This window comes from Polistes canadensis, unplaced genomic scaffold (assembly GCF_001313835.1).
Source record: "Polistes canadensis isolate GaletaPanama2010 unplaced genomic scaffold, ASM131383v1 scaffold_44, whole genome shotgun sequence".
In the NCBI taxonomy this organism is placed as follows: domain Eukaryota; kingdom Metazoa; phylum Arthropoda; class Insecta; order Hymenoptera; family Vespidae; genus Polistes; species Polistes canadensis.
In genome coordinates, this window is record NW_014569591.1 from 160,402 (window position 1) to 188,021 (window position 27,620).

Genomic DNA, 27,620 nt, shown 5'->3' on the forward strand with positions numbered 1-27,620 from the left:
CAAATTCAAGGCGCAAGAACATTTGGAAAAAATTGAAAGTAAAGTTGGTATACCAGCAGGGGATATATATAAAGTTGATTTCCAAAGTAACAACCTATAAGGTAGTGAAAAGAAATAAGTAAATCATTCATAATGTATAAACAATAGGTAAATATTTTCATTTTATCATTTTTTTCTGCTGTTGCGGTTCTATGCCAATTTTTTTGTGGTGAAGTATATAGAAACTCACAAGTCCCCTTTTTTATCTACCCAGCATCATTTTTGTTACCACTGGGACCACCATGGACGATAGTATGTACTTTACGCGATGACGGTACAATACTATCAAAGAATACAATATCTTTGATAGTATATATGGTATAGTTATATTGTAAGAAAATTTAAAATAATTATATTTAATTTTTAGTGTCTAAATACGTGTGTACCTTCAGAAATGCATTTTTTATACATATATATTTTAAAAAGTAGAAGAAAATCAAAACGAGTAGATGATAAATCCAATGATGACCCACCTGTAACAAAAAGAAAACTATATTAATCATGGTTCGGTTAGTAACTATGATAATTGTAGTTTAGCGAAAAGTGGACTTGTGAGCTTCTATGTACTTTTGTATTCCTTGGTACTATGATGTTACTGATAATGTAGACAGTGATATAATCATAGTAAGGAAACAAGAAATATCGACTTAGCACGAAACGTTGATTGAAATAATTATTATTCTCATTTAGAATATATAAAATAGAAAGAAGAAAATCATTGAAAATTTCTGTGAAAGAAAATGTTCTTTGAATTATTTAACGAATTCAAAGAGATTTGGCGCGCAATTAGTTGATCTAGAGAGACGATCACGTGACAATGATTTCCGTGGCGCCGATGTACAACGATTTGCGCGCCCGCGCGCTCATGTCGTCCCTCTTCGGGCCACGAAACTCTTTGTATAGAGAGAGAGAGAGAGAGAGAGAGAGAGAGAGAGAGAGTGAGAGAGAGAAAGAGAAAAAGAGAGAAAAAGAGAGAAAGAAGAGTTTAGTTCTCCGCGTCTCAAAGATTACGCGCGAGTCGTCTACGGTATTTCACGAGAGCAGAAGTACTACTTTGAGCGAGGTCTTTTAGTGCTTTTCTAAAGGATGTTTTGTTCGTGTCTTCTTCCTATTTTCCGCCAACAATATCCTTGCCCTTGTTCTTTGTTTATTTTTACGTTTTAACATTCCTCCGAAAGGATTGATGTGTATGAAAAAAATTTGTGTTTTAAAGACTTTTCCCTCAAATACATCGTCGTAGATGCATTAAAAAAAGACAAAGTGAGTAAAGAAAAAAGTATAAAAAGGACAGAACAATCCAAAGAAGGAGAAAAAAAAGAAGAATAAAATTAACCTGGTGTATTTGTTTTTTGTTATATATATTTTAAGAAATAAACAATAATAATTAATTACAAGAAGAATAGGACGATAAAAAGAAAGATAGATAAAGAGAGAAAGAAAAGAAGGAAAGAGAACGTCTAATATGCGGGACGTCATTGGGTCGAGCAAGCGAGCTCCGAGACAAAATGGGGCCCGTTGATCGGGCCCGGAAGAGTGCTGGGCTCCGATCACGAACGGAGGTATGGATGTCATCGGGGACGGGGACGAGCAGACCCTCCAGGCGATTCTAGGTGAATACTCTCTTTTTCTTACTCGTTATTGCATTTTCTCTTTCCTTGCTACGATCTCAATTTAGGAGTGGCGTACGTATACCTTTATGTTGTTGTGTATGTGTATGTTATACGTAACTATACATATGTATATATGTACATAGAGATATATAGATATAGTTAGTAGTGCATTCGCGTGAATTAACAAGTTGTTTTATCGCTTCTCCTCTCTTTTGCTAAATCTTTTTGCTAAATCTTTACTTGAATTTTCATTTTCTTTTTTTAAATGTTTTTACTAAGTATTCGTATCAACTTTTTTGATTATTATCTTCGACGCATTAATAATGTCTCTTTCTCTTTCTCTGTCCGTAATGTGAAAGTTAGATATATTTCCTTGCATGCACGTCATTTTGGTAGGATTTTTTTTTCTTTTCATTATTCATAAAAAAAAATAGAATAGACTAAAAAGAAAACAAGGGCCACACATTTGTTTTCCGTTCCAGTTACGTGGCCAATGATACCGTCGACACGTTTTTACACGGCCTCGCGTGCGAAGAAAATGTAATGGCGAGAAAAAGCGTTCGTCCGCAAAAAATAAAAAAGAGAGGAGGATCGTTGAACGTTCAAGGAGAGAATCGCTATAACGTCATTTTCAAATCGCGATATAGTTGATCGTTTCTATAAAATATTTGTAACATTTCATGTTTCTCATATTTTCCTCTACATTCTCAGAGAAAGAAAATGAACTAAGGTGAGGTACTCACTTGGTTGCTTCGTACGTTGACCTTAAAACGCACCATGGATACCGAATGTGCGTCTTCTTTCCTTTTCTCTTCTTTTATTTTCTTTGAGCAATCTTTTCTGTAATTTAAACGTGTTCGTGTTGACAATCTACTTTTTTTCTTTTTTCTTGTTGTCGTTGAAAAGATAAACTTTTGTGAATGCCTTGCGTAGTAAGAAAAAGATCGACAGATCGTGAAATGATCGCACAACGATCGATGTATCGTAAAACTTGTTAACACTTTATAACCCAATTTGTTTTTATGTTTACACAAAAATTATATATAAAAGCTATAGTATTACTAATACACCTATTTTGTAAAATTACAAATCTAACTACGAGTTTAAAAAAGAAAGAAAACGAATTTCTAAAATCATCTATAAGCTTAAAGCCTATTTAAGAAATTTTGGTCTATTTTGTATAAGCGTCTAATTAAAACGCACATAAAATGACGTGATGGAACGTTGACAAAAATTGTTTTTCATTTTTTTTCCTTATATTTGCATAATAATTCTTATCGATTTTGAGAACAAACATATTTGTAAAATTATTCGGAATGAAAGGACTAAAGTTATTTGTTTGAGTCACGCATGTTATTAATGTTTATTAATAAAAAGAGAATAAAAGAAATATAAATCATATTGTCACTTTTAAACTGACACGTAATACATGTAATCGAGTCGTTGAGATAATTATCACGCATTCGAAGTAAGAGAAATTAGTCTCATTCTTCTATTCGCGTTATATTACACATGTGTGTATACATTTTTGAAACGTTCATTGAATGATACATACATAAGCACATCTTTCCGATGAAATATTTGCTTGGCGACGTTCTCTCGCGGATACGGCACGATCGACCTGGAGAACGGAATTTTCTCGAATCGGATATGCCGTGGTAGAAAGCAGTCAACGTTGGCTCTCAGTATATAGTACTTACATACTTTATTTTCATCAACACTTCCGGAAGATCTTCCTATTTTATCAATTTTACAAAAATTTACCAATATATATATATATATATATATATATATTATCTCAATTGTTTAAATATTTTCAATAAAATATTATGAATTATACCTAATGAAGAAAATTGAACACATTTACCCGCATTAAACTTAAGATTTAACATAATAATATCGTTCGGTTTGGGTCAAAGATTAGCAGCATCGCTAAATTCAAACTTCATCGCGTTTGAATTTTTTAACTATAATACACATATAAGTTGTCAGTGAAATGTATAATGAAATAAGTATCATCTTGTTGAGATATTCATAGAATTAACAGGCTCATTTAACTATAGCAATTTTGATTCTGGTTTTCCTGGATTCTACCATTCGTCTGGTAGTGAAAGTAACTTAGAGAACGTTCTTTTCCGTTTACACGAAATTATTTACGGTCCGACACGTTGTATACTCATTGCTCATTCTTCTCTTTCTTTTTTTCTTTTTTTCTTTTTTTCTTTCTTTCTTTCATTGCTTATAAGTAATCAATGAAATCATTTAGAAGAGGAAACATTGTGTAAATTGGAACGTATCGAAAATTGAGATATTTGCAATAAAAAGTACATTTAAGAAATGTTTAACGAATGATGTCTCAATACCTTGATGTCTTAATGATCGATTGCTTTAAATCTTGTCTATTTTGATAATCTCGAAATAAACTGTCTTTTACTGCAAATAACTCGACTGTTCTTCGTTCAGTTTTTTGTTTAACTATTGAGAATTAACGAGTTCGCTGAAAGGCGGATAAGCTTTTAAAGTAGCAGAGTGTGCCTGTGCGCTTCGACTCAATACAGGAAAACATGTCCCCCTTGTTAATAGTTTATTAGCAACGCAGGTCGGTGCATTGCGGTTCGCCTCCGATCATCATAGAACCATTGACGATGATGGAAACAAACAAGTTATGCAGTCAAGAATTTAAATGAATTTTGTTCATTTTTAGTCTAAGAGAATGTTCGATTACTTTGCTGTATATTTCTTTGAAGTTTGTGGTAATTGTTAGAATAAAAATTAATGAATAATTAACACAAAATTTGTGATCAATAATCAGAAGTATTATTTGTTTTTGTATTCATAAAAATATGGACACATGAGTATAGAAATTTTCTTCCAAAATACCATAGCAATACTAATCGTTGAGAAATCTTTATATATATATATGAATATTCCTTATCTTTTAATTACAGGCAAAGCTTTTAACTGTCCTATCAAACTCATAATTCTAGGTTCGGGAGAATGTTGACGCCTGTGCATATCTAAATGTAGCGCCATGTGCACAGATAAGAGATTCAAGAGCTTTCGTTTGTTTGTCGTTTATTTTTCGTAAAGATAAATTTCTAATCTCTTTTTTTTCTTTATTTATTTCTTTAATTCTTGGAGAAACTCAAAGAGAAAGTCTTTTGATCGTACAACGTATGACAACGAATATGTATCTGTGTTTCATGAATGTATAGTTGAAATGAAAATGATTTTGTTCGAAAAAAAAAATATATATAGAATAGTAATAGAAATCTTCATTCACATAAGTGTACAGATACGATAGTTATCGGCTAGCTTCAATTTCACCTACATCGTGTAGTTCTATAAATAGTATCAAACAGTTAGTATATACCTAAGTATATTACAGCGATGGTTTGTTATACTCCGGTATAGTAATGATCGTTATAAATTGCAACAAACGATGTCGTCACGACGAGCCAATTTACTACTTACAACTTACGTCCTTTTGAGTCTCTTACGAATTGTTCTAAAGATTTATACATATTTTGATATCGAATAAGACAGAATACGCAGGAACATTTTTATAGGTGAGTGAGTCAAAAGTTCCTACATGACTCAAAGGTTTTTAGCTGGACTAAAAACGCATTCATACTTTAACTTTTAAAATCATTTGGTAAATTTGGATCTATTTTTCGTTATTTTATAATTCTCAAAGTTGACTTCGAAATTTCTTTGAAAAAAGAGAGAGAGAGAGAGAGAGAGAGAGAGAGGGGTAGAGGGAGAGAGAGAGAGTGAGTAAACTCTTCGGTTTATCGGTTAGATTTGTTTGGGACAATGGTAAGAATAAGTTATGGGATTTGGTTGTATGACATGGCCATTCGTATAAAAGCACGAAGTTAAGCAAACTGGAGTCGATTCGTACCACCCACGAAAGCACATTGGTCGGTGAAAAGCATTCGGGACCCGCCTTGCGTGGAAAAGCTCAAGAGCATGCGCATTCTTCGCAAGTATACGTCAGATAACAGTGCCATTGGTTACTTTACGGTATACACCCTTTTACTTTTCATTCATTTTGGAAGCTCCTGTGCAATTTCTTATTTTTCTTCCATTTTTCTGTTCATTTAGTATAACTTGATTATGCGTGAAAGATAAACAAGAAAATTAGACGATTTCTTCGAAACAATACATGAGGAAATTTAAATATTTATTTATTTTCTCTCTATGTTTCTCGTAATTTAAATATCTTTTTCTTTGTATTTTCACGTTTAATTATATCATGTAATTCTACGATAAGATTATTTCATTACACACATTGCTCGTTTTACGATGGCATTCTATAGAATGCCCGCAAAATACAAATTGTCCGTAACATATACAATTGATCTACAATTATTTGTATTTTTTATTATTTACTGAAATTAATGCAATTGTACAATTGATTTGTGTATCGTTATAGTAACTTGTACGTTATATAAACGTTTTACATTAACTCACGAAATAAGACTATTTTTCTTTTTTCAGTTACATGAAAATTTGTTTAAAACGACATCGCGTGATCACGATTAAGGTTTATGCAAAAAACAATTCTTATGTTTATTCGATCAATTTCGATTTAAGAATAATCAATGTCGGTTTGGTTCGAGTGATTATTTAAACCGATTGTACCTGTTACCTTTCCCTTTCCGAAAGGGAAATATTTAGTAAGTACATATGATCTAGCAACCACCTGCATAAAAGGGTGATAAACTGCCCTTTAACGCGCCCTCCCATTTTTGAAAGGGTGTGCGTGGGAAAAAGGGCGGAGTGTATCCATAAATACGTCCACGTGCTCGAGACGAGTCCTTTTTCTCGTTTCGATGAAAGAAAAAGGGGGAAAGACAATTAGGGTGGTTTGTTTAATCGATGCTTTTGTATTTGTGTTCACCACTTGCTCTATGTTTGTTCTCATAATCAATGATCAAACGTGATCATTAATTTTTTCATAGTTAAAGGCGGATAAAGTAAATAAAGAAAGATTTTTTACGAAATAAATACTCAAAGAAAGTACTTAATAATATCAATGTATAGTATATAAAGAATAAATACATAAAAAACATAAGAGGAAAATGATAATATAGAAACAGAAAATAAAAAAACAATGTATAATTTTCCATGAAATAAGTATTATATAATATGTTTGTATGTAGATAAATACTTATTTTTTTTCTCTATATAAAATTTCTCATTCGCGTATATAATACAAATGATCATTATAAATTTCTATCTATTAATAACAATCTTTTTAATTACATTATACGTATTAGAGATAGTTTATAAAGTCTTTTTTTTTTTTTTTTTTTCCTACGAAGAAGAAAACATGAATTACTAATAATAAACCGGCTCGAGAATAAATCGTTAAAGGAATCTTGAAACGTAGACTATTGTTGATATTTCAAGGATACGTTCTGATCCTCCTACTCTTCCTCCTCATCTTCAAAGGATTCACAACTTAAACATATATAATATATATTTACTTATGGAAAATACTCTTAGCAAAATGATTTTCCTTCTAATTTAAATAAATGATTATGTAATCTTTCGAAAAAGATTTTTTTTCTTCTTCGTTTTTTATTTTTCATAGCAAATGCATACGATTCGTCGAGTTCGTGCAACTTAATCGAGCGTTGGACGACTGGCATTTACCGATAATATCGGCCCCGTGTATTCACCGTGTATATATTACATTCATTCGTATATAATATCACACGTTTTACCTCGTAGTATGCTCTTTCGTGGAATAACTTCACTTATACATATATATTAGATATCCATGTATCTTTGACGAATCGTGGTTGCACAATCTTGGAACCGTACGACGGCCAACTTGTCCCGAAGACACGAAAATCGTTGGCAGTACCTATTATCCTGGATAATTTCGTCATTGTTCTGGACATCAATTACTCTAATGACGCGAGTATGTCATTGTACAATGAATTGATGCGCGATAATCTAATTACACTTTTACACCATGTCCGATTGAATGTTACTTCAAAGATCTTTTTTTAAGAGTCTTGTGAAAAAATATTCGATAAAAAATGTTTTCCTACGTAATCGTGTTCATTTTTTTTTCTTTTTTCTTTTTTTTTTTGTATGTATTATGACACGAAAAGGAATTGTGAAACGAATCAATACACGTTGATCTAATTGCAAATTGCACTTATGCACTATGTCCAATTTAATTCTTTGAAAGATCATTTAGAAAAGTAAAATAATTTTTTAACAAAAAAAAAAAGAAGGACGATCGTGATTGCAGATTGGTGGGGAACATAATCGTGTTTCCTATCACGTGAAAACGAACATGTTTGTTTGAATTGTACAGAGAACTATGATAAATATAGACAAAGAAAACTATAAAAAGAGAGAGGGAGAGAGAGAGAGAGAGAGATAGTGGGGGTGAGGGAGGGAGTGAGAGTACCATAATCCGACTAATATTTATACTAATACGATGTCAGGCTGGTAAGAATTAACGATCTCTTCCTATCATTCTAGCAGTTCAAACTTGCCAACAGCGGGTTTACAGTGACGGTTGTTCTAGATTTTCATTGGAGATTGTTTGTAATGTATGAGAGAGATAGAAAGCAAAAGAGAGAGAGAAAGAGAGAGAGGATGTGTGGACTACTTTGTAACTCGCGAGTCGTGCCGCGTTCGTTCGTGCATTGAGACGTTCCGCATGTAAAACGCAACTAACGTTTATTATTTTCTTTTTTTAATTCCTTCATTTTGATATTAATTATCTTTTTATTCTGTTAAGATCACATTCTAAAAGATCATTGTGAATAAACAAATCTGTAATGAATGATAAAGGAAATTTGAAATAATAGATAATATATATATATATATTAAGTATATGAAATTAATATGTGAGAGAGTATTTATAAACTATCTTTCTCTCCCTCTCTCTCTCTCTTTCTTTTTCTTATTCGCTTACTCTTTTACGTTTTTATTCTCCCACGCATTAGCAAACTAGTAATAGAAGTAGGTTGAAAGAATTAAAAGCGTGTTTAAGATCGTGCGGTTATTTAAACATCGCCGCGATCCGCTTACGTCTTGCATCGTTGTAATTTTACGTCTCGATGAACATCCTCGAAAATGACAAGTCCGAGTTTATAGAATGACGTAGTAATATCCGCTCGTAAACGTGGTCATTTTAAAACGAACATTTCTTTACCTCGTGTACGGTCGGGAAAAAAGAAGAAGTAACAAGAAAAACAAAAAGATATAGGTAGCGTACTGTTTTGCGACATAGTAGCAAAGTTATGTTCTATTGTACGGAAAGATATTATTAATAAAAAATTTGCTAATATTATCGTGAAAGATTTTATTGTGGTCAAATTAAGAAACAGAGAGAAAAATCAGAGAGAGAGAGAGAGAGAGAGAGAGAGAGAGAGAGATCATTTGTCAAGAAAACTTGGAAATATATTTGTTACTTTTCTGGATATAATTCGTTTCGAACAAAAATATAAAGATTTTTTTCTCTTGCATTGTAAGAATTAAGAAATCGATCTATAGACACTTTAACGTCTATTTTACGTAGCTAACATTTTCATTTGTTTTGCTCAAAATTTTTTTTTTTTTTTTTTAATTTTTTTTCATCATAAATACTTATTTTCAATAGTTATTTCTCGTAAATCATGATTGCGTTGTTGTTGAGAACTTGGTACGTGTGTCACTGACACGTTGATTATGTAACTTATTATTATTTGTGATTTGTACGATGTACAATACTTGCGTGTTTGAAACGTCATTAAGCACGTGCTCTTAGATTGTGTCTATACAGATATATATAGAGAGAGAGGGAGAGAGAGTGTGTGAGAGAGAGTGTGTGAGAGAAAGAGAAATAAGTACTTTAATGTGCAAGCGGAAGTATTTGATGAAAACGTTTTCGCGTAGAATATATTTCCTATATTAAATTATTCTAAACGCAAACGTTAAACAAACGTAATATTTTTTATGTCGAACGTAACGAAAAAAAAAACAAAAAAAAAAGAAGATTACAGTAATCGATCTTATGTTTATATCTATAATGGCCAAATATGTATTTATATCATCGCCAAAGTGACGCAACTATGAAGTCAGTGAAAGCCGATAAATTCCAGGCTGTAAAGTTCAAAACTATCAGTGTGGGAATCGGATGACTTTTCGGTTTAAATTATTTATTATACTTAGTATCCGCGTAGTTATTAGATTGATATGATAAATGATTAGACGAGAAATACAGATATTTTCAAGGTGACAAATTTCGAATAGAATCTAATGTCACTATGAAATAAGAACTTTGATTTTGTTGAAATGTAACGATGTACCAAAATGGCTGATTCCATCGGTCATAGTAAAGCTGGTAGGGGTGACTATTACAAAAGAAAAATGGCTTCCAACGTTCCTCTTGATGTCCCGATGTCGTGCTTTTTCTTTGAGTCACGCTATCACTGTCCTCTCTTTTTCCTTCATTCCCATTCGATTCTACGTTTGAAACACGTTCAATACATACATAATACAATATATATATAATACTAAATATCGAGTTTCTTCGTTCTTTATAAGTTCTGCGTGTATAGGTGTATGTAAATATATGTATATATTATGTTACTAAATATACGAATGTAAAAATATATGTATCTATGTATGTATGTATGTTCGTATAGCAACATTAGACGTATTATCATATTTATAGCTTTAGTGGTAATATTTATTCTCATAGGTAGGCACGTCACGGATAAATCATGTGTGGATGAGGATAAGTACGTAGACACACGCAAAATTTCTTTGAAAGGGACAGGTGAAACGTCGTTTAAAAAAAACAACATTGAAATATTTCGTTTATAGTCAGAAAAAAAGTTTCTTTTCGATCATATGATAATATGGTTCTGACACATATATCAACAAATATAAGTTCGAAACTTTGTGCTTCTCCGATACCACCCATCTTGAACAAAAACGATCTTATAAAAAAGCATCGATCATCGAAAATCATTTCATGTTTCGTCGCATTTCTTTTATGTATCTATATGTCGTATTATGAATACGATAAAATAGAACACAAGTGGTTAATATACATTCTCACGAAGCACGCCATACCATTTAGTATCTCACGATTGACCGATTTCTAGTCTATAATATATATATATATATATGTATATTGTCGATTTATATATATATATAATGAATCCATTCAATTACGTACACTCCAATGAGCTAGGTGAAAGGTGTACAGGTGTGGCAAACATAACACAATCCACAATGCACAATCGAGAAACGTTAAATAATTCTTGTTACTAGAGTTTCAATTAAAAGTGTTAATATACCATATCGTCCAGACTTTTATTCTATAATCACTGTTTGAATTTATTTTTAATTAGAGGAGGTATACGATTTATTACTGATAAAATTAACTCGGGTTATTTAACAAATTATTTAACAAATATAATATTATATTAATAAAAGTGTCACAGGGAAGTTGGACAGGTTAAAAATTTTTAGAACGTTATATTTCGATCTTATTGAAAGTTTCGTTCCTTCATCGGGACTTCTTCAGCAACTGAAATTTTATTATGACTTTTTTGAAAAATACATATTATAAAACATTTAAAGAAGGTTACTTAATATTACTTTGATCGTTAATGTTCAGAGTCTTTTATATATTATTACGAAGACATACATTCTCTTATATTTTTAAAAAATAAACTGTACTTAACATTTACAAATCGTTATATCCTAAAACTGTTATATTCAAACACGTAATCAAAATAATACTGATTTAATCTAGACGAGTGTTTAATAGTCTAGGTATCCTCACTAATATGGTGCCCACTATTACTGTGTCCTATTAATGATAATTAAACTTTAATATTTCGTTGTAAATGCTATTTAAATTATTTGTGTCGGTTCTGTAATTAATTGTATTATTATTTGCTATGTGTCGTACATTTCATTTATATTTTTTTTGTACCAATTGTCTTCTATATCTAAAATAATTACTGTGTCAAATTTAAAATTATGTCCTGTTTTAAAATGATGTTCATTAGTAGGTTTTCAATCATTTCTATGTTGATATAATATTATAATTAAAGTATTATTTTGAAAAATGTCTAAAGGTAAAAATGACTTAACTCCAAATAACGTCTCTGATATATCAGCACGTTTAACGTTATGTTTGTATATCTGTATAGAGGTACGTATATTAAGACACGATTTCACGATTTTTTAAAGTTTTCAGTGACTTTGATAGGTTGGGAAAGAATGCAAAAGCGGAACGAGCATTCGAGAAATATGGTTTATATGCGTGCATGCACTTGCAGGTACGTCGCGTCCTATGATCGTGCCACTGACGTTAACAACGACGTTAATAACGCCAATAATTCATTGTGCACGAGCAAAGCCGTGTCGTCGTTCCGGCAATAACTTGGAAATTCCAGTCATAAAAAAACAAATTATTTTCCCTTTGGTCAGACTCTCATTGTTTATAAGAATTTTATTGATAACCCGTACAGTTTCTTTGTTAACGACAATTTTCCAATCAATATTTCGTTTTCTGTTTTTCCTTTTCATTTATTATTCATTTGTACCATTTTACATTTGAACCATCCTAAGAGATCCTTGAAATATTTTTTGTATTGTTCAAGATAGGAAGACGATAGCATAAAATAAGAGATGATGGTTTAATGACCGTGATAATTTGCTCGTGACTTGGTTAATCCAAGTGACCCGAGGTCACGGCTTTAAGGCTTTGCGCTTGAGGCCGTGTCAGTGATCAAACACGCTTGACTTTCTAGACATGAACCTACATTGGGTCAACTAATTAGTGTGGGTCGCCAGGGACCTCGGATCTTTTAACAAGCGTTGGAGAATAAATCATATACATTATAGATCTAGAGATCTATATAATATATAGGGTGAGCTAAAACTTCCTACGTGATTTTCAAAATCAATTATATGATATATATGAAATCATATTACATTATCATTTTCATAATGTGCACGATGTTATTAACGGGTTTTATTAACGTGCCTTTTTAATTGATTCAATTGGCATGCAAGAATGTCAACGTTGAACGCATTGCAACATCTTTTTTTTTTTTTTTTCTTCTCTTCATTTTTTCCCTTTCTTTCTTCTTTATATATTACTACAACGTTCGATCCAGTGAATGCAATTATAAAATACACGGATAAATGCAAATCCGATATGTTTATCATAATCTGTGGACTCTTATATCTTCGTACAAGATTTATAAATATATTTATATGTGATTTACATTTATCATTTGTTTATTCGTTAATAATTAATTTTCATAGATCCGAATGAAAATGTCATTAAGTACTATTCCTATCTTTATTTTTTCGATTAGATTTATTAAAAAAAAAAAGAAAAAAAGAAAATAGAATTTCTTTTTTCTTATTCAATTTTGTACTCGAAAAAATGTGTTAGCAGGAATACATTTGGTGGTACATGGTGTGTGACGATGATATAATTAAAGGGGCTCGATAGAAACACACGGGCACTTAAGTGACGATTACACGCACTCGTGAACACGCACGCGACGAAACGGTATCGCGAGGGTTGTATTATATTATATGTATGTCCAATGGTCTGACGGACCGCTGGACAGCAGGTGGTTGCTAAAAGAATTCTGATGGAATAATTGGCAAAATCCGTTAAAGCACATCGGCTTTACCTCTCCGTATGTTTCGTTAAATAATATTATTATCTTTAGATAATTTCACATGTTACATTATTTCCGCGTTTCATACTTCACATAGATATTTACTTCAACTTATATCTTATGATAACATTGTAAAAAGTTTTCATTTGGTATGACGATTAGAACCAAAAAGAAATGATCATTTTAATAAGAAATTATTGGAAACGCTCTAAAAAAATATTTATTTTAGTAAATACCTAATGTTTTTTCTTTCTTTTTTTCTTTTCCAGAAAGTAGGTCCCTCTCATTCCTTTCACAAGTTTTATACTCTTCTTCAAATATTTTCTTCATTATTACTTATAGCAAACGAAAACTATTCTGCTTTCATCAATTAATAAGAAGCGTTCGGTTTATTGATTATTTAAATATTTCGTAATATATTATTTGTATTTCTTTATCTTTCTTATTTCCGGCTTTAATATCGCATGATTCGATGGATTTCGTCGTAAGAAAAAGAAGACTAGAAAAATAAACATTAAATCGAGATCATTATTACTGGTAGTAAGTATAGTTGTAAAGTCGAGACGTTGATTGACACGCTTCAGTTAAACTCAGGTACTTTTTATTATGAAATCTTCAATTTTAAGATGTATAGAGAAAAAGTTTGATTTAATAGTTCGAATTTTCGTAATAATTGTTTTTTTTATTTATATATTTTTTAAGCCAAAGATAAAAAAACACCCATTTTCAAAAGAATACAATTTCATGTTAATAGCTATAAAATTAATAAATACCTATCTGTATATAATTTTATTTTGAAGTATTATTCACACGACGTAAATAAAAGTTAACAAACATCGTGTTTATTCCATCTCAATCAATCCATCCACAAAGAGAGTTCCGTTATTAATAAGCAAATTAGGGTATGCTTTGAATTCATTTGTGAATTTCGTGTCGTCGACTTATTTTCCTTGGAGAACTGCGGATAAGTATAAGGTAAATGTCAGGCCATTTGCAAAAAGCCTAATTGGTAATCGATGTCGTCTGCTTTATTTCTCTCTTTCTCTCTCTCTTTCTTTCTCTTGTCGTTGTTTCTTATTCCATCATTAGAAACAACTAAACTTTATTATTTCTTATTAACAACGTTACCGTTTTATTGATCACTTGTCTTATCATATATATTCAGCAGGCCAAAAGTTCCAAATATTTTTTGTAGAGAAAGTTTCAAAAAACATTGATTGATTTTTCAAATTACGTAGAAATTTTGTGTTCATTTTTGTTTGTTTCAAATGACAAAAATTAAAGTAAATAGAAAAAATAAGAAACTGTTAATTCACGGTGCACATCAAAGGGGGGGGGTGGAGGGAGTGGGGAAGAAAATGGAATCGTTGGAAACCACCCTCCACATAGGGTGACTTAGAGCTTTAAGCACCGCCCTAGTAGCAGAGGGCAAATCCCCACTGCTATATTCCACAAGTATGGAGGATCAAGGAGCGACCCCCTAGAAAACTGCAACTCCCCCACCAGAAGACTAGAGAGACACGAACAACCCGCTTATTCACGAATCATAACGGATAACTCTCAACCGATAGTTTGTTTCTCCGATGGACTTTGCTTTTTTACATTTTTTTCTTAATCGCATTAACGATTCTTACACACACATGCGGGTTGCATTTTGTTGTCAACGTTAGTGTTACAAGAAGACCAAAATCAAGCGTGTAAAGGGAAAAGAAAAAAGAAAATAATATAAGAGTCATTTGTGTAAAAAGAATGACTCTAACAACCTCATTGACAATAATATTTTATCTGGGACGTTAATAGTGATCTAACATCAAGTACGACGCTATGTAGCGTCCAAGTGATTTTGTGATCTGTTTCGAAAAAAGAACTAATTATTCTCGGTATGGAATTTTCATGGGCATTACAACAGCATCAATCCTCTGATCCTGTTCAAACGGGACGAGGACATACCAGTGATCATCACGATGACACTGTGGTTTTGAATCAAGTTTCGGCTCGTAGACTTCTTAACATTACTGGTAAATTTTAATAATCTATAATAATTATAGAGAGAGAAAAATAAAGAAAGTAACGAACCATCGCGATCCAAACGAAATGATACAATTTTTTAACAATTTGGACAAATCATGATCATCTTGAAACGTCAAATTGTTATCCGGATTACACGTTGATATTGCGTAATACCAGTTTTAACACCTGACGTACGCGATGAAGGTGGCAAGACTGTATCCATACAGCGTTTGTCCCCTTCAAACGAGGGGGTTAATTACCGTGAAAAAAGCAGTAGCTAAACCTTGCACACCCTAATCGTTTAGGTCCCAATAAGAAGCAAAAATGTATAGGACAGCTGCATTCTGGCCCCTGTTTTTTGAGCGTTGCGATCAAGTTAGATCGACGATTTTGTTTCGTACACGATTAACTTCCTCCGTTTAAGTAGCCCTTCTCTTCCGGTTTGAAATACTATGATACTACACCCTCAATGCACGTTCCGCATCACGTTTATTTGATAATTTTTCACATTTTCAAACATACGCATTTATTTTCCTTTCGAATATTCGAATATTTGGAAAGAGATTATATTAGATTTTTCCAAATATTTTTTGGCTCCCATTTATTAAATAAATATTAATAAAAATTCATAAAATTCTGTACATTTGCCAAGGCCAAAGGAAACTTTTTATCGATCTCCTTGTTACTGCATAACGATCGATATAATAAATCTGTAATAAAATAGTAGATGATATCAGAATATAATTAATCACAAAATCGATCGTTATATCTTAAGTTACAATTGTTTTAGGAAGGATGTTCCCTCGAATATCGAACGAAAGCAAATTCATTTTCTCGAAGGAATCTTTAGATTACTTTTATCTATAGATATAAATATCTAGGCGATTCATTTTTATTCTATTTGCTTTACAGGTGAAAGTAGATGAAGGAAGTAATATATATATATATATATATATGCAAGTTTTTGTTAGTTCATCATTCAGTATTCGATTGGCCATAAGCTTATTATACTTAATGATTGTTTTCTTTTACGATTGGATGCACCGATACTCCCGAGAATTGAAATTTCGATCATTTTCACGCTTTATATCGAATATCTACTATAAAAAGGGAGCAAACTATAAGAATATCGATCCTCGAGTGAAAGTTAACTAGTTATTTTCTATAAATTTCGTACCAAATGTTTTTATGCAAGTTATTCACGGTAATAAATAAATACTATGGTACGTTTACGTCGAACTCTATTTAACCGATCATTTCCGCGACACGTTTTTATTTTTAAAACTTGAATTCAACTAACTCTCCTAACGGTCATTCATTTTCTAAATTGATCGAACGTACTATTAAACTTGGATATTTAAAAAAAAACCGTTTTGATAGATCGAATTAATTGGGTAAACTAATTCGAGTAATTTAAATTCGAATAAAGTCACAGGAGCTCGAGCTAAATCGATGCATCGTTTATTCGTATATCACGAGAAACTATAGTTATATCATTAATTGGACACAATTATTATCTTGTTATAAGATAATGTAATTCTAATTATAAGATTCCAATCGAAAATTTCAAATATTTATCTAAAACAAACAAAAAAAAAAAAGAAAAAGAACAAAAAAAAGAATAATTTTCTTCATCAAATTTATCATTCATAAAATATAGTAATTAATCGTTTGATTTAATGAACGATCTTTCAAACTTTTCTTCCTTCTCTCTCTCTTTTTTTCGTCAGATCATTAACAACTTCCTTTCGGCTTTGTTCTTAATGACTACGTCATATTATTACGCAAAAAGACAGAAACTCGGTGAAACTCATCGTCAAAGACACGCGTACTTACATACACCGTGGAAAAATATTACCTTTCTTGACTTTACCCTGCGTGTGGGAAAGTTTAAGAAAGATCTACATCCATGTTTTACAAATGAAAATGAAGAAAAAGAAAGAAAGAAAGAAAGAGGAAGAAATAAGTTATTGTTATAGACGATCGTTACCATGCAAATTTACTCTCAAAGAGATTATAATTTATAATATTTTGAAATCATATATTTTTTTATATGCACATATATGCATTATTGTTCGAGAGAAACTTTGTATGTGATCGTTCTTTTAATTTAACGCTTATTTTGCATAAAAAAAATATTCTAGAATAATATATAACGTGTGTTTATGAGCATCTACATCTATGTGTTCAAGATATATATATATATCTATATTGAAATGTAAAGATATTCAGATTCAAAGTATATTCGAAGCATCAAGCTAGAGAATAGTGTTTGGTCGATACTTTACCGGCAACTTGGTTGGCAACGGCCCAACCTTTACAACGACTCACCCTTTAAATTTCATCTCTTTTCTCATATCTTACAAACGTACAATACTGACAACGATATAAAAAAAAATAAAGCAAATGTATAACAAATTTTATAATAAAATAATCAAGTTAAATAACATGATATTCTTGACTCTATAATAACGAATAAAGAAAAAAAATATCTTTTAGATAACATTATATATTCTGATAATTATTATTTTGATAATTGTGAAAGAAAAAAAATCTTGAAAATACTTATATTAATCTTTTTTGAGTCATCTTGTAGTCGTAGCGTTAAACATTACACAACTTCCTTATTCGTAATTCCTAAGGACTATAAAAGACTTTTAACCGAGCTTCAAAAAGAATAATCATTCATTATATACCAATACTAATTATATAAATGCGATGTATCGAGCAAGTAAAGTCACGTGCACTGAGAATATATATCCTTCTTCACCTTCCACGAATGTCTGGGATTTTCCGGCAAAGTATAGATTGACATAAAGGATAAGATTTAAACGGGAAGACTCGAACCGTGTGTTTACATATTGCAAAATCTTATATTTTCGCTTATGCTAGTTATACAGAAAATACAAAGATAACGTGTTCGCGATGTCGAATGATTTTGTAGTTGTATCTCGTAAAACAGGATATTCGATCGATAACTGTTTTCACTTATAATTATCGATTATAATCGAAGAATCGCGATCTTTCCTTCTTTCTCACATATATATACACACACACACATAAATGCAACTTACAATAAGATACGTTTAATAGATGGATCAATTATTCGATTATTTAAAAAGAGTAAAGAAGAAAGAGATAAACGGATTCTATTTTAACTACAAAATGAATTAAAAATTTCGAACTAATTTGAACTATTAATTATTCTTTTTCAACACATTTTAGACTATAATCTATTCATTTTTAAAAATTGTACAAGTACAAACTAGGCATGTAGGATTCAAAAAATGTACTACTAAATAAAAATGATTAATATTTCAAATTACCTGGATAATTATGGTCAACTTATTGGATTCTATTTTTTTGATCAACAAAGCGTCTTTTTTTTTTTTTTTTCAAAGGACAGATTGAAATCTCATTTATACAAGAGAGATGATCTGCCTATTTTACTCCTCAAGATACAATAGTCTTTTAAATTGCTAACTAAGCTCATGTTTATTCGCATCGATTATATGTAAAATGTTGATGTTTACAAGGTATTAAATGTCAATGGGACGTGGGATGACGTTTTACCTGGCTCGATTAAAAATGATAACGTTACATCTAGATATCAATGGAAAGGATTTTATAGTGTAAATGCTGCTTGCTATGATGATTTCTGCGAAGTCTTAAAGGCGCTTTAACGTTTGGTTAACGCTATATAACTTATATGACAGAGACCGGAAGCATCGAGTTATGACACTTGAGTTGTTGGATTAAATGCTTTTAAGAATATCCGAGATATGTATGTCATTATATATATATATACATGTCTCAATTTCTTTATTACGTGTCCAAAAAAAAGAGAGTAAATGATTATTAAAATTATTTAGGAACTTTAGGCCTACCCTGTATAACGATCAAAATATTAAATTGTACTTTCTTAAAATTTTATTGAAAGAATTGATCGTTAAAAGAAAACAAGTATGTATTCCGCAAGTGTATCAACAATATACTGTTCACTCGAGCATGATATCATCTTCGAAATTCAATAGCCCAAGAAATCATTTCTCCTCGAACCAATAAATCTCTCTACTTTCTCGTTTTGTTTCTTACATCTAAACTGTTCTCTAAACTTGTCTAGTCTCTTGAACGAATTATCAAGATGATAGACAACGTGATTTTGTCCGTATACTCGACGCTTTCTCGATTATGTTGTAAAATAGATTAAAAAGGTAACCACCAACCAATAGATTCTTGTTAAGAGACTTAAGTCAAATATATCACGTCTTGTTTCTCGTTATATAGATGTTCTTCTTATTATCTAATTCTCATAATAATGCATTCACACATTCCCGTTAATCGTATACTGGTTTTGTCATCTAGTTAGAATAAATATCGTAAATTTATGGTATAGATTTTATTTACTTTTCTTCGACATTGCGATTGTAAACAGCTGTGTAACTTTTTTTTTTGAGTAATGTAAGTATTTAATATCAAATTCGAATATTTTTAATGAAAAAAAGAAAAGTTAAAAAATGATAAACGATGTAAAACGTTAAGAAATAACGATAGCACACAACGACAAAGTTCTTTATAAACATTGAACGAGCGATGTACAATGCCAATAAAAAAATGCGAATTTCTTTTTTTTGGTCTTTTTTTTAGGTCGAGGTGACTTCGTTGGAGGAATTGACAACGAAGCCTTTGACTTTTCGCAGTTGGAGGATTTCATTAACAGCGACAGCGAACAACCAGCTACGTGAGTTTTTCTTTTTGATTTCGTAAATGTTTGATTTTTGTATTTCGAAAGAAAATCATCGATGAGTTCGATTCTATGCACGTGTATATATGTGTGTGTGTGTGCGTGCGCGCGCAAAGGTTTTTTTGTTTTAAGCAACTGTATTTTTGTTAAAGAAGCAACTAATTTAAAAAGCTCCTCCTGCTACCATCTCTCATACAGATTAACGAGTGAATTTAACTTTGGTGGGAAGCCATCGTTAACGCCTACGTCCCGCGTGTACGAGCACGTGTACAATGTGCGTTGCAAACTCGACGAGAGAACAAGGCTATTGTGTTTTGTCTCAACATATATATATACATCATCATACATACACATATATATACGTATTTATGAGAGCTACTTTTGTTAAGCTCGCAAATCTCTTTATTTTTTTTTATTTTTCATTTTAACGAGAAAATATGGCTCTGGTATATACGTACAATATATTTTGTTCACCCTTATTAAATTTTGTCATCAAACTGATATTCTAATTTTAAAAAACTTTATAAAAATTGTGCAATTAAAAAAAAAGAATTCGCGTTAATTTTCAATAATAATTGATATCCACGCAAAGGACTAACAAATTCAAATACAATATGCTCTTATTATTCGAAGTAATGAGCACGCGTTTCCTGTCGTCGACATACGCATATCACGTTAAATCTTTAAATTGAACGGTCTCGACACGATCCATGCTACCGCTGTTCCAGCACGTGCCACAATTCATCGTCAAATGTTAGGTATTGCATATTGTCTAGAGTCGAGATTTAAAGAGGAAGATAGTTGAAATCGACAGTTTTTATTAATATTTTTTAATGTTCGTCTATGTGTTTCCTTTCGAAATAAAATTGAATTCATGTTGTAGACGAGATAGATAGAAGAGAACATTGGATTGGCTCGTTTGCTAACGCATAAACTCTTCTCTACAGACAGATACATTTATATCGAGCAGACAGATATCGTGTAGTAACGATCGCAGAGAGGTATAATGATATAATGACAGTGACAGACTGGATAGAATTGATGGAATCACTGCATGCTGAGTTAGGCTTGGTAATTCACTGTGTGTTGTGTGCTTCTAGCATTAAAAGGTTTCAACAATATTCTTTACATCGACTATAATATTATCTTTCTTTAGAAAATATTCTTCAAATTAAAAAAAAAAAAAAAAACAAGTATTAGCAAATTAATAAATCAATATATTACATACTCATCTTTAACGCAAGTGGAATACAAATAAAGAAACTTAGAAAGATTCTAATTAGAATATGAGAACATTATAGGTAAATACACGAATACAAAAATACTATGATTCTAATACAAGTAAAATCGAGTAAAGAAGAAAAACTTGAAAATATCTGTATTTTATACTTACAAATTATAAAGAAACGAACCCAAATCATGGCAATGCTAAAATGCCAGTTCGGTATTTCGCCTTGTAACGAGGCAAATGATAACGATATCTCATGTTTTATAAATTCCGCATATCCATTGCACCGTTCGCATTCATGTATACATCTACTTTTATAAATATCGCGTTTAATTTATGAAAACTATACAGTAAATTATTCTTTCCGCTTTAACTAGACTCTAATTACATTATCACATAGAGTAGTAGACTTCTAAGAAGTCTAAAAAAGTAAATAAGAATGAAGAAAAATAATGGACATTAAAAATACGTTTGTTGTATATGTTTGACTTATTTAAAATATAATTAAAACAAAAAAAAATAATACACTTATCTTTTTCTTTGTTATTTCTTCTATTCAGATATTTCGCGGACACTCTCGCAGCAGAAGAAAACGGAAGTGGACCGACGAATCATGGTGATCGAATTGAAGCAACGGGTAGTCAACAAACACCGCAACGTTTACCTTCACCAATCGTTCACAACCATGCTGTGTCAAACGCATGTTCCTCTGGTACCACCACTACCACCGTCCCAAATGGTACCACCTACAAAGATCCACAATCGTACGTTCATCCGTAAGTTGACGACAATTATGCATCTTTTGATCATTTAAAATGAACACACACACATCATGTATTTTCTAATTAATATACCTCTTGTAACACTGCTTGATTATGGTATATGGTAGACATCCGTTGCCAGAAAGTCCACCGGACAGTGGAAGCGAACCACCATATTCTCCACCTGGACATCATGATCCTCAACACGCTCACTCGCCACGTAAGATGCTTTTTGTGTATTTCTGTTATTTCATTATTATTTATAACGGTTATTATTGAGATAAAATCTAATTTTGATGAAAATTTATCATATATCTCAGATCAAAAGGCAGCCTTACAAGAAATACTTTTACATCACCAAGGTAGTACATCCAATTATCCAGGCAATTTGTTACCATCCTCACCAAGAACATTGGCTACGTCTACCGATTCCTTGTTGTTGACACATCCGGTCTTAACTCCTCATCTTACGTCAGGAACGACGAACTTGTCGACGCAACAACAAATTGCACCACCCTTAGTACCGTTGTCGCACGAACATGCTAACGATGGTATTAACACCTTGTATTCGTCTCTTCAGTCAGCACCTAAAAAGAGAAAACTTAGTCAGGATGGACTCGTCCACGTCAAACAGGTAAATATCTACCTTATAATATAGTAATCGTCAAATAGTTGTTTTTTTTAATGCCTGCGCTTCCTCTTTTCCATCAATCACATTTTGTACTCTTCGTATGGTCTTCGCATAAGGAACCGGAACTGGGAACGGTGGAACATAGTTGCAGCAGTAGTAGTGCTGTTCTCGATGGTGACGAAGTTGCTGACAGCAATTACATTGATCCTAGTTATCAATGTATTCGATTTCATCCTTTTCAACAAACTTCTTGGCACGTACTTTGCGATCATAATCTAAAAGAACTTCCTGTACCGCATTACAGAGTCGATGCAGATAAGGGATTTAATTTCAGTAATTCTGATGATGCTTTTGTTTGCCAAAAGAAAAATCATTTTCAAGTAAGAATTGTTGACAATGTTAAAATATGCATATTGGATACCCATACCGATTGTTCGTCGTATTCTTTTTTCTAGATCACTTGCCATGCTCAACTTCAAGGAGAGGCTGTATTTGTTCGAACTGGTGAAGGTCTGAAAAAAATAAATAGCTTTCAGTTACATTTTTATGGAGTTAAAGTTGAATCGCCGACGCAAACGATCAGAGTAGAACAAAGTCAAAGCGATAGAAGCAAGAAACCTTTTCATCCTGTTACGTGAGTATAATAAATGAAATAAGATTAATTACTAATTGTAAATAATACGAGATATGCATTCAAGTTCTAAATTTTCCATATTTTTTCCAAGAAATTACTTATACTAGAAGCCTGAAACTTTTCTCAACATTTTTAACGAATAATTTTTAAAAAATAAAATTAATTGAAAGCACCTCGTGTACAATTAATATAATGTGTTCTTTGTAAATAGCATTTCTCTATGTTACACTAAAATAGCGTTGTTTCCAGGGTGGATTTAGGCGGCGAACGTGTTACGAAAGTAACAGTCGGCCGCTTACATTTTAGTGAAACAACGAGTAATAATATGCGTAAGAAAGGAAAGCCAAACCCAGATCAAAGATATTTTCATTTGGTTGTTGGTCTCCATGCTCATACAGCGGATCAAGCTACTTATCAAGTCGTGGCACATGCTTCCGAAAGAATAATCGTTAGGGTAAGATAATATTGTTTTAACAAAATGATTACCAGTTTTGTTTCCAAGTTCTTTCCATTCTCTTTTCTTTTTTTTTCCTCTTTTTTTTTTTTTTTGTAAAAATATAACATATTAAAGGACAGAACGTTCTATAGAACCAGCAACATTTTGTACAGGCAAGTAATCCAGGACAATTTGAATCTGAGGGTAGTGGCGTTGGAGCTGAAGGGGGATGGCAAAGAGGTGCAGCATCTGATAGCGTTTATCATGCAGGCCGAGTTGGCATTAACACGGATAGACCAGACGAAGCTCTTGTAATTCATGGCAATATGAAGGTAATTTCTAAAATCATCGTCTCTATGATATAACAATAGTAAAATAATGAGTAATTCTCAAAAGAGTACGTAGATACGTAGTAACGTATATATGTATGTAATCGTAGATTACTGGTCATATTGTTCAACCAAGTGATGCAAGAGCTAAACAAAATGTTCAAGAAGTAGATACACGGGAACAACTAAGAAATGTACAACAGCTTCGCGTAGTAAGATATCGATATGCTCCAGAATTTGCCTTGCATTCAGGTTTGGGAATAAAACCGCAAGAAGATACAGGTGTAATAGCTCAAGAGGTACAACAAATTTTACCGGAAGCTGTACTTCCAGCTGGTGATATTGTTCTTCCCAATGGCCAAAGGATTGAAAATTTTTTGGTCGTTAATAAAGAACGAATATTCATGGAAAATGTAGGAGCTGTAAAAGAACTTTGCAAAGTATGTTCTCACATTTTTTTAGATTGTATTTGTTAAAGAATTGAATTTGATATAATGTCAATATATTTATCATTATTTATTTTCTTTTTTTTTTAGGTAACAGACAGTTTGGAAACTAGAATAGATCAACTAGAAAGAATAAACAAACGCCTTGCTAAATTAAAAAGAGGCGACAGTCTTAAAAGTTCCGTTAGTACGGTGTCTAGTATTTCGAGTAATAAATATTCATCGCCTACTAATAATAAATCGTCTATTCTTGGTAAAACAAAAAGGATTGAAAGAGAGGACGAACTTCTATGCAGTAATAAATTTATACAAATTATTATCGTTATACTTATACTGATCATGGCATTTTGGTAATTATTATTATCTTTGCATATTATAACTTTTAAATTATTTACAAACTTACGATTATTATACGTTATAGTCTGGTTGCAATGGCAACATTATACTTTCTGGAGTATCAAAAACGTAGTAGCCTTGAATTGTCTACAATGGCAAGTAAAGATATGGTTGCTGTGAAACCTGTTCATCCAACCATGTTATCAACAACTCCAACATATGATCCTAGATTGAATTCTTTATTACATAGTACAATATCTTCTTTATTCACAAAACATGGTCCATATACGAGAGGATTGGACGGTGGATTACCTTTAAAAAGTAATTCTTTAACAACACAATCGCCTAATACGAAACAGCAATTATATTCTCAAGAAATAACTTCGTGGTACCCGATAAATCATTCGGGGCCACAACCAAAACTCGATAAAAATAAGTATGTTAAATTATTTACGCTTGATGTATTATCGAAAATATATTTTTAATGAGAGAAATATAATTACAGCGAATTTCCTGGGAACTGGTTGAGTAAAAACGGCGCAGGTGCTATTCCTAGTAACGTAGATGAAAATGATCAAGGAACAGACGTTGATGCAACATCTTCGAACAAAGATCCAATTCCTTTAGGAAGGCCAAATGATTGCCCTGCACATTTTAGTGAACTCGAAAGTCCATGTCAGGTAGAATTCTATATAAATAAATTTCTTTCTTCCTAAAATTACAAAGATATGATATTTATATAAAATATATTTTATATTTAGGTTTACTGTTGCTCAGCTGAAATTCATCAATTGGAAGATCCGCAACCCGATCATCCACCAGAGAAAAAATCTATTTGTAAGTTTAATTTTATGATATATATACTTTAAATAATACAAATTGTGAATAGATTTTATTCTTACATTTATCATTTGATTTTTTTTTAGCAGATCATCTGGAGCAACCTTTAAATATCCACGAAGAGAAGCGTAAAGTAAGCAAAGGTTTTCAAAATGGCATTAATCCATCTGATCCTAGCACACAAACTCTCGTAAAAGAGGTAGCTCATTATATACAGAACAATGTTTTTCTATAATATGTTTTTCTTCCCACAAAAGTCTTGCTATTGAAATATAATAAATATATATTATTATGATATTCTTTTTTTCTAGAACAATTACAAATATCTCCATAAAAGGACAAAACGAGAAACTGTTGGTGCAGATTGGGGAGAAGTAGCTAGTAACGCTGCAGGCTCTTTACCACCTGAACCTAAACCCCAATTGTTTATTGTTGCCAAAAGCTTTAATGTCTCCTTAGATCAACGATATTGCTCAGCCGCGTCACCAAATACTCCCAACAATATAAGTTGTATTATACCGCTATCTAAACATATGCCCGATATGCATCTTACATTACATTTCCTGTATGTATTGTAATAAAAAATATTATTTTCATTCTTCTATATCTTTAAGATTAATTTAATAATTGATCTGTATATACTTTATAGCGGTATGCCTTGGTTCTGGCAAACGGTGCAACAATGTCCTGTATCTTCAACTTCTATTGACGAGACGATGATATGTGGTTGGACTTATACTTTACAACAACAACAAACACAGTATATTGAAAATAATAATCAACCAGGCGATCAATCTTTTCCTTTAGATGTAGCACATTATCTCAGGAAAACGTTAAAATTTCGTGTACCCACTGTACAACCTCAAGAAGTAAGTTTATTTCAAAATAATTTCAAAGTGAGATGTTTTTCCTAATGATAATACTTTAACTTTTTTTTTTCTGTTACAGAATATTTGTAAGAATCAACATGGTGTTGATTATCTAGAATTCACATTGCACTTTTATCGAGACTGCAATGAATAATTTGGTTACACATTGATATGTTTTACTTGATCTAGAAAGAGTGACACACAATTTCGGTGTACAATTTAAAATCAATCTCAACAGTAAGTGATAATATTTACAATAAATCTGATTGTAAATCTCTCCCGTGCCTTAGCATACTCTATAATTCTTTTTTTTATCTCCTCTCTCTCTCTCTCTTTCTCTCTCTCTCTCTCTCTCTCTCTCTCTCTCTCTCTCTCTCTCTTTCTCTCTCTCATATTAAAAGTTTAAACAAATATTTAATAAATGGCATAAAATTTTGGAACAATTTGCACATAGTATTTTATAAGTAGTGATATATTTTATATATTTTCATAACGATCTATAACAGATGTGTCAGATATCATTGTCACAGTGAAATATAATTGTTCAAAACTTTTAATTTTAATCTAATAGAAGTTGGATGATAAGTGATGAATGTATGCTAAAAAAATGAAAGTTTTAATTTATAAATATTACGGAAAGAAAATTCTTGCATTAATATTTATGTATAATATTAATTTGATATTACATATATTTAGTTATCTTTCTAATATATTAAGCGCGATTGTAAAATCATATCATGTTAAATGTTAATTGTTTTGGTCAATACTCCTTTGCAATTATGCATTACTAACGAAGGACAAATTTTGTCATATAATATCATTATTTATTATTAATTACACACTTATATTCAATATCATCATTATCAAATACTTTTGATATTATAGGATTTCAAGTTCCTAGAAACAATATATGTAATAAAAATTTGTTTCTAAAACAAATTATTTTAAGATACTTACAATTAGTAATGCATTCATACGTGATCCTAATTTTGTCTTAGAAACATTGGGCTTTAATTAAATGTATTTATT

The 27,620-nt window shown here is 31.5% G+C and overlaps 1 protein-coding gene across 10 annotated transcripts; it reads left to right on the top strand.

Moving 5' to 3' along the window:
• Nucleotides 1-1,394: 1,394 nt before the first annotated feature.
• Nucleotides 1,395-27,226, top strand: LOC106785031 (myelin regulatory factor-like protein). 10 transcript variants are annotated; one of them, XM_014745143.1, is made up of 18 exons: nucleotides 1,395-1,649; nucleotides 19,985-20,078; nucleotides 21,870-22,073; nucleotides 22,199-22,290; nucleotides 22,391-22,704; nucleotides 22,806-23,081; nucleotides 23,157-23,335; nucleotides 23,573-23,789; nucleotides 23,924-24,103; nucleotides 24,211-24,540; nucleotides 24,637-24,896; nucleotides 24,968-25,318; nucleotides 25,388-25,562; nucleotides 25,644-25,719; nucleotides 25,809-25,921; nucleotides 26,034-26,287; nucleotides 26,372-26,591; nucleotides 26,671-27,226. In XM_014745143.1, exons 1-18 carry the CDS (start codon nucleotides 1,601-1,603, stop codon nucleotides 26,743-26,745), a joined length of 3,459 nt encoding a protein of 1,152 aa, XP_014600629.1. In that variant the 5' UTR covers nucleotides 1,395-1,600; the 3' UTR covers nucleotides 26,746-27,226. The 10 variants fall into 10 exon arrangements, with proteins under 10 accessions (XP_014600629.1, XP_014600633.1, XP_014600635.1 ...); XM_014745147.1 differs by having other exon boundaries at nucleotides 1,396-1,649; nucleotides 21,870-22,085; nucleotides 25,809-25,855; nucleotides 26,671-27,225; XM_014745149.1 differs by having other exon boundaries at nucleotides 1,396-1,649; nucleotides 21,870-22,085; nucleotides 25,812-25,855; nucleotides 26,671-27,225.
• The last annotated feature ends 394 nt before the right edge of the window (nucleotides 27,227-27,620 follow it).

Bases quoted from the DNA above. Each gene is read 5' to 3' on its own strand.
- LOC106785031 (XM_014745139.1), top strand. From the start codon at position 1,601: ATGGATGTCATCGGGGACGGGGACGAGCAGACCCTCCAGGCGATTCTA. The intron at 1,650-19,984 runs GTGAATACTCTC...TCTTTTTTTTAG, and splicing joins GACCCTCCAGGCGATTCTAG to GTCGAGGTGACTTCGTTGGA. The intron at 20,079-21,869 runs GTGAGTTTTTCT...TCTTCTATTCAG, and splicing joins GACAGCGAACAACCAGCTAC to ATATTTCGCGGACACTCTCG.